Source organism: Peromyscus californicus, unplaced genomic scaffold, assembly GCF_007827085.1.
Source record: "Peromyscus californicus insignis strain IS unplaced genomic scaffold, ASM782708v3 Scaffold_9__1_contigs__length_137607984, whole genome shotgun sequence".
Lineage (NCBI taxonomy): Eukaryota > Metazoa > Chordata > Mammalia > Rodentia > Cricetidae > Peromyscus > Peromyscus californicus.
In genome coordinates this window covers 76,023,398-76,041,579 of record NW_026294617.1, presented here as the reverse complement: position 1 = coordinate 76,041,579, position 18,182 = coordinate 76,023,398, and the positions used below count along the sequence as shown (strand labels likewise).

General features: G+C 46.6%; 1 protein-coding gene across 2 annotated transcripts in view; it reads right to left on the bottom strand.

Annotated features, from left to right (window-relative positions):
- Notch2 (notch receptor 2) overlaps positions 1 to 18,182 on the bottom strand; it is a 140,667-nt gene that overhangs the window by 62,756 nt on the left and 59,729 nt on the right. For both annotated transcript variants that reach the window (XM_052730395.1, XM_052730396.1), the window contains exons 3-5: positions 16,167 to 16,426; positions 14,285 to 14,620; positions 4,519 to 4,641 (exon numbers count right to left, since the gene is read on the bottom strand). In XM_052730395.1, coding sequence (XP_052586355.1) covers positions 4,519 to 4,641; positions 14,285 to 14,620; positions 16,167 to 16,426 — 719 coding nt within the window. The remainder of the gene's footprint in view (positions 1 to 4,518; positions 4,642 to 14,284; positions 14,621 to 16,166; positions 16,427 to 18,182) is intronic.

The following is an 18,182-nucleotide window of genomic DNA, read 5'->3' as shown; positions in this document are numbered from 1 at the left end:
GAGCTAACAGAAGATGTGGTCAGCTTCATTTTACTCAAATCTAACTTTCGTTGTCCGCCTCTACTTCCCGTCCCAGAGCACTATTCCAAGCTGAAATTACATTTCTGGATTAATAACGAGAGCAGGAAAATCAATCACATCTGCCCTGGGAATGAACCCAAAACCCAAGCAGCCACACAGAGGAATTTGTGAGCTGAGCTTAGAGTCAACTTTAATTCTGAAGGAAATGAACCTTTAAGAAGAAAATTCAAATAACAATCTATGTAGACAAAACATTAATCTACACTGCCCTAATAAATTTGGGGGCCTTTTAAAGCTCTTCCCTCCCGTGGATATTTGCCAGAGCAGAGCTGCTCTGATAAGATGGCATGAGGCCAAAGGCTGTATAATGAAGGCATCTGCACTCAGCTGCATTTTCCCGCCTAAGGAATAGCTACATATTCACTCTCTCTACAAGCAAGACAACCCACCTCCAGCATACCTGAGCAGAGCTGGCCAGTCCTGGAGGACTGTAGACTGAAAAATCTAGCTAGTGCCAGGGATGAAAAAGCTCTGGACTGAGCTACAACAGTCCCACCCACACCCCGAGGAGGGACTACCACAGAACAAGACCAGAACAAGTCAACATGCTCGCTGTGCACGGCTGCCCAGCGGGCGGAGATGCTCTGCACTACAGCAGCGCAGGTCTGCACACACCTCTGCAGCTCCAGCAGAGCCTCCCACGCAAAGACGACAGAGGTATAGGTGTGATTTGAAAACTCCCAAGAGCCACTTAAAAAAAAAAAAAGAAAAAGAAAAAAAGAAAAGAAATGTGAAACTAACCCTTAGCATGTTTTCTTAAATTCAATATATCTAAAACATTGCCATTTTAATACTTAGTCAATCCCTAAACATTCCCAAATGGGACATTTTAACTTTTTCATACTAACATCGTCAAAACCATGTGTTCTGCAGCAATTACAACACACCTGAGTTCAGACTTGTCACATTTCAGATGCTCTCTGGCACACGGCTAGCGGTTACCATAACTGCTCCAGAGCATCTATCATGACTGTTGTTGAAGAAATACAAAGGCTATGAAACCTATGACTGGAATTGATTCTCAAGACCCCCCAAAAGTAAATAACATACATGGATTTTGCAGACCACAAATAATGCCCAAGAAAAAGAAACTGACTTCTTTACTGTAAATCAACCATGAACAGAGTTAGAGATATTTCTGTTCATCTTGAAGTCCAGGGCTGTGAAAGGCAGTGTTTCATGCAGGTGCACTTACAGACCAAAACTGGACTGATTAGGCTCGCCTCATTAAGAGTGGCGCAAACTCCCAATTCTCCGTGATATTTAAAAATCCATGCCTAGTTGCTTCTTCCATATAATCTCACCCATTCTCTTGAGGCAGTGAGAAACCTCATTTCCTCTCCCACTAGTCTGGTACAACCTTTCCTTGACTATCAAATGCCCGCCGAGCAGCCCATGCTTCAACTCTACGGCTGGGAGCTCCAGAGGGAATCCGGAACACAGTTGTAGCGGGCTCTTAGGCATAGGCAGAGAAGCAGAACACTGCATGTAAACCGTTCACACACCGTGAAGTCTAACCTCAGAGTCACCAGTGAAGTTCCCAAGAAGGGGTGGGGGGGAGAAAAAAACAGCAAGTCACGAAACCCTAGAATAATGAAATTAGAAACTGAACTTTTGACCATTAAAGGGAATTTAATGGTCTTTATCCTGAAAAGATAAAAAAATCAAAGGTACCTCACAGAGCCAACTTGATACAGAAAAAAAGGCCACAGATTTGAAACTCAATAAGCCTAGATTAAAACACTAACTCAATCACTATTAATTTGCTAAGGATGAATGATTTAATTCTTGTAAGTATCATCATCTAGAAAGATACTTAATGTTATACCTCTAATAGAAAAAGATACAAAACACTGTGATTAGCACAGTAAGATATGAACATATCTAACTCATTTCTGTCATTTATGTAGGAACCCAGAGCTCTAACGCATCAAAAACAGGACTCCTGGAGCACAAATCTACCTCTGGGCTCTGAGCAGATTCAGAGGGTAAAGAGTGCAGCTACCCAAGTCTTTTAGGGCGCTAAGCGCTGTCATCATGGCTCAGCCACCTGTAATTCTGTTTCTCCACCATAGCAAGCACCTAACAGTGTCAGTATAGATGCGGAACACATCACAGTGAAACGCAGCCAGAGGGGAGCATGGGCTCAGCCTGGAGACAAGGAAGGGGAGGCTTCCCAGGAGGTGAGCACCTGAGTGAGCCAGGGAGAGGAGCAGAGAGGAAGGGGGGGGGGGGTTGGTGGCTGAGGACAGGATGTGAACACACTTGTGCAAACAGGACTGTGAGCGGAACTGCTAGGATGAGAAGAGCTGATGGACACATGTGGAGAAGACCGGAAACCAAACAGACATGAGGCATGGCAACCTCACACAGCCAAGGCAAAGCTAAGGATGGACAAAGCCTTGTCATTGGAAATCAAAGAATCAATGTGAGTGAAGGAGGGGGCAAACCAGAGGCTGAGGGTCAACTACGTGACAGTGACCAGAAGAAATAAAAACTGCCTGAGGAAACTTCTCCATCACCTCTGCTGCCCCTTCTACAGGGGCAAGGTAACCAAGAAAACAGCACTCCCAACACAAGACTTCCATTGCAAGAAGGCACTGACTGGACATGCTGGGGTGTAACATTGGTTCACTGAGAACATCTCCCAAACATCACGCTTCTAGAATCCGGGTTAGAGCAGGCAGCCTGGTGTGGTATCAGGGGAAGAATCAGTTATGAAGTTAAATACCGTTTAACGAGCACCGGCGTCAGGAGCTCAATGCAGCATGAATCACGCTCCCACAGGACAGGGGAGATTAGAGTAGGCCAGGTCCTAACACGTATTCACCCCAACCTTGTGCCATGACATCTTCAGAAAGACAAAAGATTCCAATCTGAGCAGGAACCATTTCTCGAGTTATTGACTTCCTGATCATTTTTAAATAGCTTCTGAAAACTCTACCCCGGGAATGGTGAAAGATAGAGAGAAGAGAGAATCTGACAGAAAGTGTTCAGAATGAAGTCCCAGGACCAGAGCGTCATCAAGTCCAACTCTAGACCTGTGGGAAAGCACTGAAAAGCACGAGGATTAGAAGCAGAATTATGGGCTCTTCCAGAAAACAATCACACCACCAAGTTTTAAATCCTCTTTAGAGTTTTCTTATCCATGGTCTATAGCACTGGGGTACTCTAAATGATTACATACTTCAGATAAGGGAAAGCAATTCAGAGACCCAAAGAGCTGCTTGCTGCAGGAGACAGCCCTGTAGCTCCTCTGGTCACATGAACTCATTCCTCCCCATTCCACACTGAGTCACTGTCTAAAAAGGGCTCAGTTCAGACCACTGAGATAGTGTAGAGCGGAAAGGCGCCTGATGCACAGACCTAACAACCAGAGTTCAATCCCCAGGACCCACATGGTGGAGAGAGAGAAAGAAGAAAGAACCTGGAGATGCCCTCTGACCTCCAGATGTGCCATGGCATATGCATCCCCACATATTCACACATATACATATACACACATACACACACAAGTTCATGTACACAAACATAGTTTAAAAATGTGATTTTTTTTTATGGGGGGGGCAGGAGGAGGGGCAGGTCAGAGTTTCACTGTGAAGCTCTGGATGCCCTGGGACATGCTAAGTAGACCAGGCTGGCCTTAGACTCATAGAGATCTACCTGCCTCTGCCTCCGAGGTGCTGGTATTAAGGTGTGCACCACCATGACTGACATAATTAATATTTTAAAGACTCGGTTCTTCACTTCTTAGTCAGTTCCTAATTGTCTCCACATTCAGTCATAGATAAACAGGTCAACACGAACAGAATGTCAAATGTCTGCATAAGATCACTCGCCTCTCAAAAAACGAGTTAAAACCCTAAGACAACACAAGAAACTTCAAAAAGGCTGCAGATTTAAGCAAAACTCAACTACTGATGTCAGCAGTAGGAAAAAATTGCTTTAAATCTCTCTGTAGAAAGGAATACAAAGATAGTAGAAATGATATCACCAAGAGTCCCTGCCCATTGCCCCTGGCAATAAAAAGAGGTAGCTGTCTGTCCAGGACAAACCATAAGCTTTGGGTTCTAAAGGTATGCACAGTTTATTGTGCATTCAAGTGTGGTTTTTTCTTTTTTCCTATTGAGCATGTTCTGTGTCCAGACCACACTCTGCCTGATGCTAACTAAGCTCTGCTCTCCACAGGTACAGCACTAGTCCGGCTCTGAGCTCAGAGCTGTGGCCCAGGGATGCCTGTGTAAACACACCTTAGAGTGGACACAGGAGAGTCAGAGGTGAGCACCACACCCAAAGGCCCGGCAGTGGGGGCCATGCTCCACTCACACTCCGGTCGCTAAGCACCCTGTGGTAACAGGTACATGACACTCACTTTGCTAAGCGTTTAGTCTGCCACATGCCGTACTCTACCCCGGCGGAGTCACCCCCCGCACCTACCTGTCCACTGAGGGGGGCAGCGGCAGTTGTAAGTGTTGACTCCATCCACACAAACCCCTCCGTTCTGACACTTGTGGTTGGGGCAGTCGTCAATATTTCGCTCACAGGTGCTCCCTTCAAAACCTGGTGAGAGAAGAAGAAAAGCGCATGGGAATTCTGCTTTCGCTCACCGGACAGTGTCAAAGGACAGGCCGGCTTTGTGACTTTAGTACATCCCCCAGCAGCAGCGCCACAAAGACACACTGCACAAGGAACACCCCGGTCCTGAATTCCTTGACCTTAAACATAGCTAGATGATGAAATGATCTATGAAACTCAGTATGCCTCATGCCTTCACGGTTAACCTCACATGTATTTCTGTGAAATAAAATCGGAGGAGATGAATGTATATTTGGGACAACCATTAACTGGTTCCAAAATCCGGGGTATTAGATTTTTCCCCAGCTCCTGTCTGGATTCCTAGGAAGAACAGATCAATCAATCAATAATTAATTAATTAATTAAGTTTTGGGGGCTGCACATATAGCTTGATGGTAGAGCGCTTGTCCAGAATACGGAGGCCCTAGGTTCAAACCCCAGCACCATAAGCACGGACAGAGAGTGGAGGGGAGGGAAGGAGGCAGCCCAAGACGAGAGGGAAGGCGGAAGGGAAAGAGAGGAAGGAGAGAGAGAAATTGGGCATTTATGTGACAGTAGAAAGACGTGTGCTGGGGCTGAAAGCATGTAAGTGAAGAGAGGAAGGCTGGGGGGGGGGGCAAGGAGGAAGAAGAGCAGCCAAAGGAAATATGAAAAGGAACCTGTCATCTCACACGCTCATTTTTAAAAAGGAATGAAAATATTATTATAAAGACTTCAATGTTAACTGACTCAAAAATAAAATCTTTTAATAAATAAACAAATAGGAGAAAACAGAGTTGAAACAACCAGAATTTAAGTCTCTATTTTTTTTTTCTTGGACGACAGCTCAGAGAATTCCAAAACTGGGTGGGTGGGGTGACACAGGAGAGATGCTGAACTCGAAGTACGCAGAGCAGAGTTGAGTCACGGTGTCTCTGCCCGAAGCTGTTCAATGCACAGCATTACAAACTCTGAATCAGCTTTGGTAAATTGGTAAAGGAGGCAGAAGCCACCTGCCCAGCCTGCCTTTCTGGATCAGTAAGTGCCACATCATGAGGAAGGTCCTCCATGGACAGTACAAGCTTTGGAAGAGATGGCGCTGTTACCAACGAAAATTGCCAGCATTTCAAACTTTTCGTGTTCTTCTCCACACGAATGCTACGTTGCTTCTGTCTTCCAGATGGCTCCCTGTTCTGAAAAACAAGTCTAGGATTCTAACCCTCACCCCAGCTGCCTGTGGGGTGATCTCTGTAATTGTCACCCAGCTTCTGTCCTTCCTTGTGTGACCAAGCCTCCGGACTAAGGAAGAGAAGCCTTGTCAGCTCCAAGAAGGAAGAGTGTCCAGTGAGCATCTACTTGAATCACAGTGTGACTGGACGTTTCGATTCCTCAAAATATCTCTCAGAGCTTTCCTCATTCAAAACACTCGCTGTGTTTTACACTAGACACTGGGGGAACTGCAGCATGAGAGGCAGAATCCCTGTCTGACTTCAGTCACACCTTGCTCTGTTCTTTCCTTACCACAAGCTACAATGGACTCTACACCGTTTTGCTGTGCTGAACCATGGCTGGTCACCTGACTACATGGCAGTCATATAAATGAGTTTAAACCAAGTAGACAGAAACACTACCCAGAAATCACCTTATAGAAGAAAGAAATACTTAAAAGCAAGTGTGGGAAAGACTGTGGAAACATACACTTAGATTTTTAAAAATTATCAAATTACTCCTATTTCTGTCCATCACATGCAAGTCTTCCAAATGGACTAGCGCACAAGAAAATGTCGAATTGGTTAAGTGCACTCTTAACTATGATGAAGTGGGGCTCCTGACTACAGCTCTACCTTGCAGCAGCTGCTGAATGGGAGCTTAGGTCTGTGTTCCTGACTTAGGGCTCTTCATAAAGCCATTCTTTAGAAACGCTCAAGTTAGGATTTTAATGGTAAGCAAGGGCTGGCTGGCTTAGCACTACCAGAACTCGTGTGCCCTAGTGATGGTCACGGGCCTAGTTGGATTTTTTTTTTTTTTGTCAATTTGACATAAGCTAGAGATATTTAGGAACAGAACTGTTAACTGAGAACATGTTTCCATAAGATTGGTATGTAAGCAAGTCTGTGGGGCATTTTCTTGATTAATGATTTGATGTGGGAGGGCCCAGCCCACTGTAGGGAGTGCCACACTTCTGTGGGTGGTCCTGGGCTGTCTAAGAAAGCAGGCAGAGCAAGCCAGTGAGCAGTTTTCCTCCATGGCCTCTGCTCCAGTTCCTGTCTTCAGGTTCCTGCCCTGATTTCCTTTGATGATGAACTACGATGTACAAGTATAAGCCAATAAACCCCTTCCTCCCCAACCTGCTCTTGGTGATGTTTCATCACAGCAACAGAAACCTTAGTAAGTGTATCATCAACTCCCTGACTCAATCTCTCATGACTAAGACTAAATACTGTTGAATAAGGTAGCAGGCAAGTGGCAATGCCCTTGGAGCTCTGCTGAAAGGAACAGAAACTGGGACCTTGACATTGTACTAGCCAGTGTTACAACTAACTGAATTTACCAATCCTGTGCAAATTAAGAAACAGCAACATGTCAACAAAACCAAAAGAGGCAGGAAGGACAATGTTTTCATAGCTGATTATTTTAAGGAACTTCTTCCTTGTCAATAAGTAAGCAGAGGAGAAGGAAATGTGGGGAAGATCTGAGGTCAGTTTGTTAAAGCCTAGGCTCCAAGGTCAGACCACCCACACCCAGCTCTCGGCCTAGCTGCACAGTCACCGAGGAGACCCAGCACAGCACCTCCACCTTTACTCCTGCTGGAGGGACTCACAGGACCTAGCTCCAAATGTAAATGAGTGGGATGTAAAGAGCCCTCAATCGACCAAACAAATGCCCACGAGGGTAAGGATGAACTTGGACCCGCATACACATAAAAATTAATTGAAAATACATACGAGACCTAGATGAAGGTGCTAAAATTATTTTTAAAAAATACTGGGGAAAATTGGGATGGATCTTTCCAAGTTGAGCTATGCTTAGATATGGCCAAAAGCCCAGGCAGCAAAAGGAAAATAGATTTCCTCAGATCATCTGAGCAACAAGAGAAAGGGCAGCCGAGAGAATAGGAGAAAGTATCCGCAGGTCATACATACAGCAAGACTTGTATAAACTAGGATACATTGTTTAGAACTTACACAGCTTAACAAAAAAAACCACATAACCTGATCACCAAATGGCAAAGGCTCTCAGTGGGCATTCTCCAAATACACACATAAACAGTAAGTACAAGGACTACTTCTTGTCACCGCAAGCCATCGGGGAAGTACAAATCAGAACAAGGAGATGCCCAACTTCACATCCACTGGGCTGTTGTCACCACAACGGCAGACGGTGACAGGTGCCGACAGGGATGTGGACACTGGAATCCTCATTCGCTGCTGGCAGGAGTGTAGAGCAGTGTAAGGGCTTTGCAATGCAGTCTGGCCATTCCTAAAAGGTTAGCATTCCCATATGACTCAGCAACTCCACTCCCGGGTAGAGACCCAGAAAGTGAAAACACAAACCTACACCAAACGTGCTCAAGAGCATTCAAAACAAACAAGAGTCAAAATGCCATGTGCCTGAAAAATACATCGTGGCAAGACTGAGCAGTGGAGTATTAGACAGCACGGAAGAAAAGGAGGGTCAGTGCGTTCTACCATGTGATGGATCAGCAGAACTACGCTGAGCGAATGAGGCCAGTTACAACTGCCCGCATAGTGCATGTTTCCATCTACATGAAAAGTCCGCCATAGCTGAAGAGAGTCACAAAGTCCACCCGCAGTCGCCAAGCCTGGAGGGAGTCAGGAAGGATGGGTGGGAGACAATAGCTGGTACGTGGTTCTTCTGGAGCATGACAACATGACAAAATTAATTGTGGAGATGGTGACACACATCTGTAAGTCTGCTAAGTAAGAGGCACTGAACTGCTCATTGATAAGAGGAAATAGTATGGTGTGTAGATTATAGCTCAATAAACCTGTTAGTCTAAAGGAAGGCTCTTAAACATATGAGCTCATACTATTTTGCACCAAGGAGATTCGAGCATCCACTAGAGATCACCTCCTTTAAGCCTCTTATATCACAGATGCAGAAGCGGAGGCCCACAGGACTGCACGGCAGTCAGTAGCAGCTGGGAGGCAAACCTAGAGCTACCCAGTTTTAGTCGATGTTTTATGAGACTTCAGAGCTCCTCTTCAACAACCTGAAAAACCAACCTCAGTTCCAACATGCCCAGATCTGAGCAAAACTCAAGCCACGTTCATTCCTCCCCCAACTACGACACGGTAATGTTTTTAAACAGAGATGCAGAGATGCAAATAATCACATTAAAATAACTACAGATCCAGGACTCTTTCTGGAAAGGGCTAGCAGATTCTGGGAAGAAACTGTCTATCCCAAAGTGGGGGAGGGGCAGTAAGTTATGATCATCCTTTCTTTAAAATGTTTCAAGTTTGTGGGGAAGGAGTAACAGACTGATCAGATTCAAGAGTGGGTGGATGGGTGTCATAGTCACAGAAGAGCTCACATGGCCAGCCACACTAAAAAGAGTCCACTGCTGAAAGCCAACTCACATCCTTAAAAGGCCAAAAGGATAAAATTAAACTTAGAAGGGCGGTTTTAAGACTGTGCCTTTATGATACTGTGGCCACTCTGCTGAGTAACACTTGCAGTGAGGAACGGGCGGAAAGCCTTTGAAGTCCTCCCACACAGAGAGTGGCATCTCTCAGGAGAGCCGGTGTCTTCCCATCTTCAGGCCCTTTGTATGAGGGGAGAGAAAGCAAGTGAGATGGCACTCAGGCCAGACTGGGAGCCTTCAGGACTGACGGAAAGCTGGGGATGTGGAGCTGGACAAAAGCAAAAGAGACGCCATCTTTTTCCTGGAAAGAAGTCTCACGAGAGCAAAGCTGCCAGGTATGATCAGAACAACACGAATAGAGCAGCTCGTGTTCCTGAACATGAAAATGCCAGAGAACGGCTTAAGCCCTAGAACAACAGAGCAGAGAAGCCACACAATGCGTTTAACCTTTACTTAATGTCAGGGATATGACATAACCAGCCTGCACAGCATACAGGGCCTTGTACCTTTACAAGGGGCTTTCACTGACAGCAGTGGACAGATCAGATGGAGTCCTGAAAAGTCACAGGATAGGGAGACGTAGGAGAGGAGGAAAAGGGCGGTCCTGGGAGGGTTATTCGTCCCAACTGTGAACTCAGGACCGCCGCGTGCACACAGTGGCCCACGATGTTCTGACTGCTTGTGCCATTTGTAAAAATAGCTACACACACAAAACTGCCTAACTCATTTTCCACACTGGTTGGCTTGGACCCAAGCACTGGGAGCCGTGTGTTTTACGCTGTATTTTGCTATCGTGTCGGACTGACTGCAGCTGGGTGCTCTACTCGGGGCTTCTGCTGAGAAGGTTAGGTAACAGAAGCTCATGAAATGTCTAGGTTATTGACAGCTGCTGATTCTGAGTCTATTCTCATAGTTTCCTGTTGATATTCTTTTTCCTCCCTCTGCATAGGAACACCTCTCTTGACCCTGCACAAGCTGAATCACTTTTGTGGCATGAATTCCTCCCTCATGGGTCCTGTAACACTTCAGTCAACACAGTAACTACAGTGCTCTTTGCAGGGGGAAAAAAAAACAAAACCCAACACCTTAACCATACAAACATAATCACTAACTTATGTGCTATCTCCAACTGTCAGAGCTGAAATCACTCCAAAATTATTTTTATCCAGTATTCGTGTCCATGGACAAAAGCAGCCAAACCTGAGACACAGGATTCCAGACAGGAAATGAGATCAGCTACACTCACCATACTGACAGGATATTACACTCAGAGTCAGTCAGTCAAGAAGTGTTTGTGGGCCTGTCTGTGGGCCCTGTTTTCAGATGTTTGGGACAGTGATCAGTGAACAAAAGCAAGGATCCTAGCCTTCATGGGGCGGAGGAACAGCAGTCAGGCTTGGAAACGACAGACAACAAACAATGGTCATAATGGAGTAAATGATATAGTACAAATTATACAGTATGACTCTAAGTGTCACAGAGAAAGAAAACAAAAATGTAGGCCAGGGCCAGTAATTAAGGGATTGGAGGGGATGGTTATAATTTTAAATTGAGTGGTCAGGGTACGATCATTAGTGCAAAGACCTGCAGTGTGGCAGGAGATGGTCATTCGGGGGATTCGGGAGAGCTTGGTGAAGAGCTTTGTAAACAGCTGACTTGGTCTCCCCATCGTGACGACTGAAATAACAATCTATTAAACTGAAGTTGCTAATCACATGGAGACGGTGACTACTGTTTTAGGTGGCGGCATCTCGATCTCTTGCACAGAGTAGGGGCAAGTACGGGAGGGTGAGAAGGGAATTCCATTAAGAGAGAACTTTGAAAAAGTCAGTAGACTATCCCCCAGTGGAACTCAAGAGAACACTTTCCAGACCTCACCTGGGGTGGAAGAGCATGAAGTCTTCGACACTCTGGAAATGCCTGCTTACTCACAGTGCTGGTCAGCACCCACTCCTTCTATCTGCATGTCCAAGCTGGTCGTCTATCTCGGATCATGCAATCCCAAAAGGCAAACACTAGTCTACTGGACTACGCTCTCCTCTCTGTGCACCACATACCCGGGCGAAGGCGCAGCAGACAGTAATTGGTTATGATGGGAATGTCTTCTTTTCCTCACAAAGTCAACTTTTCACTTTAGTCCAAACTGCTCAGGGCATTTAACGAGACACCACACACTCTAAAGCACCCTGGGAAGCAGATGAGCATTGCAGTGTGATGGCCACCAGGTACACAGGCTTTGGAAATGACCTGCCTGGGTTCAAGGCCCAGCTTCTACAGTATCAGCTGTGCAACCCTTAGCAAATGACTTTCCACGCCCGACTTCAGTTAACTTCACCCAAGAAAACCAAAAAATACCTATCTGCAAAGTGTTAGAGGTGTATGTACACACACAAGCATGCACACGCACACACACACACACACTCACATATACACATACGCACGCATAAGCACACATACCCACCCATGATAAGCACAGCATGAAACACAGGCAAGCCTCCTTACGCCACCACTCCAGCCCTGGCAACCCACTGCTGCGGAATCCCTGGTTATTTCCTTTCTCAAGGAGGAGCCGCTATTCTCATTTGACGAGCTTTTCCTGGACACTCTCAGAATTCCCTGAGGTTCTTAGGGAGCCGAGCGGATAACAGTGCAGAACAATGGGGTGAATAATCACTCTCTCCCAGCTAAAGACTTCCTTTATTGACTTCTCTAACTTCCTGTCAATATCTTGCTGCCAAATCAGTCTCCTGTTCTAGGCAACTATTATAAGCAATTTCTTGAAACTGAAAATGGTGTACAGCTATAAATCACACTAACTTCAATTATGAGCCACTTGGGCCATTACAACATGAGACCATTAGATGTTTGCATTATTAAAATATTTACAAAGGAAGTTGCTTCCATTTCTATTTCTGTTTTTAGCTCTTAAAATGTAAACAAATGCAAGAGCAAAGAAAGCTATCTCAGTTATTCCTTCTACAAGATAGTGACGGTGATAGCAAGTCTTAATAAACATTTATTTAGTATCTCGAACGATAGTGTTATCTATTCTTTATTGAAAGAGAAACTAAAGCGGTACAATTACACGTACTTCCTTGTGTCCTGGTTAAGTGGTTAGTTTGATTTAGGGCTCTGACAGCGTCTCATGCTGCCGTATCGAGGGCATGGAATGGTTTCTGGAACACAGCAGTTAGTCAATGAAGTTTCACCAAATAAAACCAACCAAATCAAAATGGGTCTAGAGCAGTGGTTCTCAACTGTGGGTCGCAACCCTTTTGGGGCCACAGATCAGATATCCTGCATATCAGATATTTACGATTCATAACAGTAGCAAAATTACAGTTATGAAGTAGCAACGAACCAATTTTATGGTTGGGGGGGGGTCACCCCATGAGGAACTGTATTAAAGGGTCACAGCATTAGGAAGGTCGAGAACCACTGCTCTAGAGAGATGGTTCAATCGTTAAGAGCACTTGCTGGTCTTGGAGAGGACCCAGGTTCAGTTCTCAGAACCCACATGGTGGCTCATAGCTACCTGTGACTCCAGTTCCAGGGGATACAATACGCTCTTCTGACCTCCTTCGGTACCAGGCACACATGTGGTACATAGACATGCATGTACTCAAAACGCTCTTAAACATAACGTAAAATAAATAAGTAAAAAAGTATGTTTTAAATAAATAAGTTACCAGGGTTTTATACCAAGGACTGACCTATGACCTTTAACCTTCTAAAGATGAGACACACAAGCCCATTATGTGTGAGCCATATTCTCAACACCAGAATCTGAGATGCCCACTCGAAGAGTGGCTGAACAGCTTCTCTTTGAGGCGATCCTGCTTAGTTAGCACATTACACACACACACACCCCACCACAGTTTTCCTTCTTTTGTTTTTGTACTAAGGGTATTTGTATAAAAACAGGATCTTTGTTGCTTAGTAATTCATCTGCTCCAGCTGCCTGTGCTCTGTTCCCAATCAAAATTCTTGGTTTTCAGCCTCCTCATCACTTTTATACTTAGTGAAGTGAACTGGCCAGGCTTGCTCCTTTCTCCCTCTCAGAAACACCAGGCTCTGGGCCCCCGGTCACTACTCCTCTGGGCTCCAGCCTCGGGTTGTGTGTGTGCTTAGGCGCCCTGACTAGCCAGGGGTACGGCAAAGTCCTGTGTCTTGATTAGTCTCTCCCGCGTCGCCAATCAGAGCTCATCAGAAAACACCACTGGTTAACCAAAGAGTTTCTTTCAAGTCTCCAGCTTGAAGGTGGGAAAGGCCATCCCCCATGCCAAAGTGGGAAAGGTCACCCCCACGTCAAGTGGGAAGGGTCACCCCACACACACATCAAGGTGAGAAAGGTCATGCCCCCATGTCAAGGTGGGAAGGGCCACCCCCATGTCAAGGTGGGGACACAGGAGAGGTAAATACTCAGTTGGGAACAGAAGCATAAAGAAGAGCTGATCCTCTAGTCTTGGTGTTGCTTTGGCTTACTAAACACACTCTCTCTCTCTCTTTCTCTCTCTCTCTCTCACACACACACACACACACACACACACACACACACACACACTTTCATACATACACACCCTCTCACACTCAGAGACATACAGACAACACACCATTCACACATTCTCACACACTCTTTCACACACACACACACACACACACACACACACACACACACACACACACACACTTCCCTGTGTGTGGGTGTCACAGTGTTCCCTACTCCAGATCTGCCTGGCCCTTTCCCAGAGCTGTTTCTCCAGTTTCTTCTCACTGTTTCTCCAAAAGGAACAATAAACAATTTCCTAAGCACTCATCATCATAAACTCTGACATGTTAAATTACCCCCTGCTCTATTTATAGACCACAGTGAGCCCATAAAACCCCTCCCTCACCAGCAACCCACCCCACACAACGCTCTCACTTCCCCTTTTCCCTAAAGGCGGATCTAAGCCACTCCACCTCCACCTTCATCCTGAGGCGGGTTTGCCCCCACCTCCTCCCCCACCCCAATTCCCAAAAGCCTAGGGAGCTCCTTACCTGGAAGACAGTTGCATTCAAAGGTGAAGTCACCAGTCTGACGGCAGGTGCCTCCGTTGACACACGGAGAGGGTGCACAGGGCACATAGGGGCTGTCACAGTGCTGGCCTGTGAAGCCCTGAGGGCACTGGCATCGGTAGGAACCAGGGATGTTGAGGCAGGTGCCACCATGTTGGCAGCGTCCTGGAACATCACACTCATTGATATCGGTTTCGCACTTCGGCCCCGTGATGCCGGCAGGACATCTGCAGGAGAACTGGTTGGCCATGGAGGTACAGGTGCTCCCGTTGGCACAGGGGTGAGACAGACAGGCGTCTGTCCACTGGCACAGCTTCCCTAAAGGAAGGAAAACAGAACTTGGTACCGCTCCCGCTCAGCAGCCCCCACTCCCACCCAACCGGCTTAAGCAGGTGCTTCCATGGAGACCCCTACACTGCAGATCTCACAGAACACACTGGTGTCACCTCGAGATCTTCAGACACACAGTGTTTTCCAGAAGCTCCCTGAGGCCCTAAGGTGAGACTCAAGACTCCATGGATAGGGCACCTGAGGGGACTGAGTGTTGGCTACATGACCAGTCCTGAGGCGCAGGGTCTGGGTCCCCCTGCTCTCCTACCTCCCGGTCTTTGCTGAAGCTGCCCCTCGCCTGGGAATGCCCGCTGCCTCTCCATTCACCTGGTGGACTCTTCCTTGATCAGCAGCTGCCCACTGTCAACCCGTCCTTAATGCCCGCCCCCAAGTGTACCATCTCCTTCAACCATGCCAGCCACCACAGCCCAAGGCTGGGTCCCCCAGCAGGCCCTCAACCTTGTCTGCTGAATGAATGAAACAGTTTTCACACTATACGGTTACTAAATTGAGCTCCTAGGTGACAGAAATAAGACAACATTACGTACGTTTTTCTTTAAACACAACTGATCCAGTCTAATTTTCCAAGTACATTTTTTTTTTTTTATTTTGGCTTGTAGATTTAGACCTGTTGCTTTAGTGTCTCTAGCAGGGGTCAAAATGACACACAATTCTTTTTTCACCAAGTTGAGGGGAGGAAGGAGAGTTTGGAGATTAGAAAAGCCAGTCCCTTAGGGTCGAGGGGGAGATTTTAGGAAGCAAAATACCAAACACTTCTAGGCATCTGACCCTTTTTCTTTCTCTTCCTCTGCCCCTTAAAAATTCTCAAAAGGCAGAGGATATATTGACTGCACATCTTACAAATTAAGAAGTGAAATATAAAATGATTCTCAATGCCTCGATATGGAAAAATTTTAGAATGTTATTCTTGAATTATTTTATTTCTATACTTTATAAAGTACCTCACATATTTTATGTTCTCTTAATCACATTTCGTATCTTTTATTTGCTTAAAATAGCTAACACTTATCTACTAACGGATTTTTAAATGTCCCTGAGCCTTTCCCCATACTCCTACCTGCATCATAATGCTAAAATGGAGTTGGGGGACCCTGACGGGGTGGTTGTATGAGAAATGTCCCTCATAGGCTCACGTACTTGAGTACCTGGTCCTCAGCTGGCAGCGCTATTTGGGGAGGTTATGGTATCCTTAGGAGCCGGAGCCCCTGCTGGAGGAAGTACAGATGAGGGGAGGCTGTGACAGTGTGCAGCCTCACCCCACTTCCACTCGGCTCTTTTCTATCTGTGGCTGAGAAGTGATCAGCCCTTCCGGGCCTGGCTGTCCGCTGCCATGCCTTCCTAGTGACTACGGATCCCCGCTCTGGAACCACAGGCCGACACAAGCTCTCTCCTCCTTGCGCTGCTTTGGGGGCGGTGTCTTATCACCCCTGAGGAGCGAGACACTGAGAGGGAAGTCACACAGGACAGGCTGCTGCGGAGAACGGGACGCACAGGCTCAGGCCGGATCCATTACCTGTGAAGCCGACTTGGCAGGTGCACTCGTAGGTGTCCTGGCTGAGCATGTGGCAGGTACCTCCATTCAGACAGGGGCGAGAGACGAAGCAGGGGTGAGAGGTGGAGTACTGGCAGTCCTCTCCTGTGAACCCCGGAGCACACCGGCAGCTGGCTTTCCCCAGAATGGCCTGGGTCACACAAGTGCCACCATTCTGACAGCGGTTTTTCTCACAGGGGTCTCGATGTTGACAGTATTCTCCCAAGAAGCCCTCTGGACATCTGCATTAAAAATAAGTGAATAAATGAATGAATGAATGAATGAATGAATGAATGAATGAATGAAAATTCTATGGAAAACACCTGACTTCCTGTGAGTCCACGGACCAGAAAATGATGCTATACAAGCAAGAAAACATCCAAGCGTGAATAAAGACATTAAAAGTACAGCCTGCAAACCCCCCTGACTTCAGGAGGAGAGGTGCTCAGAGAACTTATTCTATTCCCAGGCCCTTCTCAATCCTGGCAGGTAACAGCATACGAGGTGCACGACCCAGCAGGGTCTGCTACAGTCAGCATGACCCTTCCTCGGAGGTGGGTCCACACAGGCGCAGGCCGCAGTGGTCCCTCTACAGAGCACTGTGCCCACCTGTCTCCTGTGTCATTAACTTTCTCATTCTGATGAGGCAGCTGACTAGATTAAGACAGCCTCATGACAACAAGTAGACTCAACCCTCTAGACTTTCCAGTTTGACATATGCATGCCATCATGTGCCCCTTCTCAACGGAGTACTGAGGAATGGGAAGTCATTCTCTCTCAGGTCCACACATGGCTCTCTGGGTTACATTCCAGCAGCTGAGACTGAGAAAAAAGGAAAAGAAGGTTCGGGAAGGGTTCAAAAACACATTTTCAGTGTTGGTATATAAGCAAATGAAAAGACACGCAGTATAATTAAGAATACACAGAACGTCTGAAGTACCACATAAACAACTGTGTATAGCACAGGGAAATAATTCAAGAATAACACTCTAGCTGGGCATGGTGGTACACACCTGCAATCCCAAGACTTGGGGGAAGAACGCAGAGGGCCAGGGGTTCAAGGTCATCCTAGGCTACATACTGAGATCAAGGCCAGCTGGGACTACATGAGATCCTGCCTCGAAATAACTTTTTCCCATATTTTCCATGTTAGAACATGAGAAGTCATTTTATATACCACCAGTTAAGACACAAAACCACCCCAAATTGCGCACATCACTTATAACAATGTTCTCTAAACAGCACTGGCAAGGACGGGGACTCCCTTTCACGATGGAAAAGCTGTGTACCTGGGACCACTAACAACCATGTAAAGCGAACACAAAGACTTTGCTTCTAACAAGTTTGCTGTTTGGCTGCAGCCCCAGCTACCTGACTCGCCCTATCTGTCCATTTTACTTTTTGGAGGACAAGAAAGTGATCTAGAAGCTTGTTCCACTATGACCTAAAGACAGACAGCACCTTTACACAAACTGAACCTTCACCCTCACGTCCAGCGCCTGTCACGTCTGGTGACCTGCAGCACTGACGCCATGCTGAATTCCTTCCTGCTTTTGCCAGCCGTGGCCACTGGTTGGCCAGGTGAGGTCTCAGGGTTCAAGGTTTTTGAGAAAATGAGGAAGGCAAAATGTAAGGGAACTAAGACGACACGCTCAGAAGAACTGCACAGCAGCTATGACGACTCGTGGAGAAGACGGCTGGTAAACAGGACAGTGCGGGGATGTAATCAGCCACAGCCTCCCCCCCTTCCCAGAACCGTGCATGGGAAGTGTGACAGAGCGGGGGCAGACGGGATTCTTGAGCGTCTTCATCAGTAGCCCGTCACTCTCCAGACAGGAAGGGAGCAGAGTTCACAGTGTCGAAACCAGTGAGCGGCTAAGGACAGTTGAGGACATCTCAACAGGGTGCTGGGGCTGGAGAGACGGCTCAGTGGTTAAGGGTATGCTGCCCTTGCAAAGGCCCCAAGTTTGGTTCCCAGGATCCATTTCAGGCAGCTCA